Source organism: Tupaia chinensis, unplaced genomic scaffold, assembly GCF_000334495.1.
Source record: "Tupaia chinensis unplaced genomic scaffold, TupChi_1.0 Scaffold000311_2, whole genome shotgun sequence".
Lineage (NCBI taxonomy): Eukaryota > Metazoa > Chordata > Mammalia > Scandentia > Tupaiidae > Tupaia > Tupaia belangeri.
Window position 1 is genome coordinate 3317810 of NW_006159803.1, and position 1930 is coordinate 3319739.

The 1930-nt window shown below is 38.1% G+C and overlaps 1 protein-coding gene across 1 annotated transcript in view; it reads left to right on the plus strand.

Annotated features, from left to right (window-relative positions):
- The window catches only part of DDX10 (DEAD-box helicase 10), a 300470-nt gene that overhangs the window by 49123 nt on the left and 249417 nt on the right, over window positions 1–1930 (plus strand). Inside the window, exon 9 of the mRNA XM_027772832.1 lies at window positions 1118–1202. Within this exon, the coding sequence (XP_027628633.1) occupies window positions 1118–1202 (85 nt within the window). The remainder of the gene's footprint in view (window positions 1–1117; window positions 1203–1930) is intronic.

A 1930-nucleotide genomic window follows, 5' to 3' on the forward strand; every position in this document is an offset into this window, starting at 1 on the left:
GTCCCTGGTTACTTCAAGTCTTGAGAAAGAATTGTTGTAAATATCTGCCTCCTGTTTTTCTTTCTTCTTTCTCCCTGTACTAATATTAAACTTTTTTTTTTTTTGGAGAGGTTTTTGCTATAGGCCATGTGTGCTCGCCAGAAAGAGACAGAGAGACAGAAAGCAAGAAATCACCCCCCAGGGGGCATGGCCATGCCACAATCCCTTCTCCATTCTCCTCTCGGGATCTTGGGCACGCACACATACGTGCCTGGTGTGAGTTTTAGCCACCGCGTCCGGGACTCGAACCAGGGTTGACTACATGGGAGTCCAGTGACATAGCCATTACGCTAACTTGCGTGCTCACCAGAGAGACAGAAAAAGTTAAAAAATCACCCTCCAAGGGGAATGGCCATGCCACAGTCCCTTCTCCTCCATTTTACTCTTGGGATCTTGGGCACGTGTACACATGTGCCTTGTGTGAGTTTTAAGCTGCGAGTCAGGGACTCGAACCTTGGTGGACTACAAGGGAGTCTGATGATGTAACCATTACGTCATCTGCTGGTCCTGCGTATCCTTATCTTAAATACTTCTTTTTCTTTGTGCTCAGCCTGTTTTTTCTAAAATCCTCACGACGAAATGTGTAAATGATGAATTCAAACTTTTGTAGCCAGAAATAGATATGGAGTAATTATTGCTAGAGAACAATAGGAGGGATGTATAAAGACATTTTTAATTCAAGTAGAGGTGAGGATAGCAAGAAAGCAAACTTTTGTTTAAATTTAGAAATCAGTTTTATAGTTCACTAGGACTCTATGAAAAGTGGCTGTTCTTGGTTATTAAATATCGGGGCATTTAATTATTCATCTGACACAAAGCAATCTGTCTCTTTTGTGTCAGATATGAAATAATCTTCATATTCAAACACTGTCATTAATTTTAGTTCATTTTGTTAAAGGAGAGACATGTTTATTATCTCTTGGTTCATGCAATTAATTTTATTTTTAATGGAGTTCACAGATGATATATATCAGTTTGATGTGATAGACAGTCCTGGCAAGGAATATTATAAAATGAAAATAGTGTAGCAAGGCAGACTTCGAAATTCATTTCTTAACTTGACTTTCCTTCTTTGTAGATTTCCCTGCTGTAAACTGGGTTCTTCAGTTTGATTGTCCAGAGGATGCCAACACATATATTCATAGAGCGGGGAGAACTGCCAGGTAGGTGTGCTGGTCCATTTCTTTGCTTTTGATGATAGCTAAATAACAAAACGTGTTTCCCTAACTGCAGACAAACAAAGGATGGGGGAATTTAGGTGAGTGACTACTGGTTTGGCATTTTGTGGTGTGGTCTGATAGCAACTTGACAGCTGTTATAAATTATTATGGTTGAGTCTTGATTAGTGCTGAGAGAAAAATCCATGAAAATCTTATTTTAGTTTTTGTTTTATCTTTCCTTTACAAAGTTTTTACCACAGTTGCTCCCTGAACAGCTCATTGAATCCTAATGACTTATCTGTTGGGCATAGAATCCTTATTTTCATTTGGGGTAGCTGAATCTTTGAAGAATTTTATAGTATGTTTGAAGATCACACAGCTGAGATTTGAGCCTGGGAAGTTGGATTCTTCTAGTCTAGATATTGTGCTCTTACATTCTGGGGATAGGCTCTCCTAACAGGATTTAAAGTCAGGAATTTCTCCTTTTCCTTTTTCTTTTTCCTTTTTTTTTTTTTTTTAATTTCAAATTATTTATTTGCATTCACTCACTGTACATCATTACAGCATACAAAATGAGATTTTCCATCCAGAGTACACTGTATATTGTCTCAATCAAGCACATCAACAAACATGTTATTGTCAGCAAATAGTTTTCTATTTCTTGTTTTCTGTATGTTTTGCTTTTTTCCCCCCATCCTTGATTCCCTATCTCTTACCCTCTGCCATCTCCC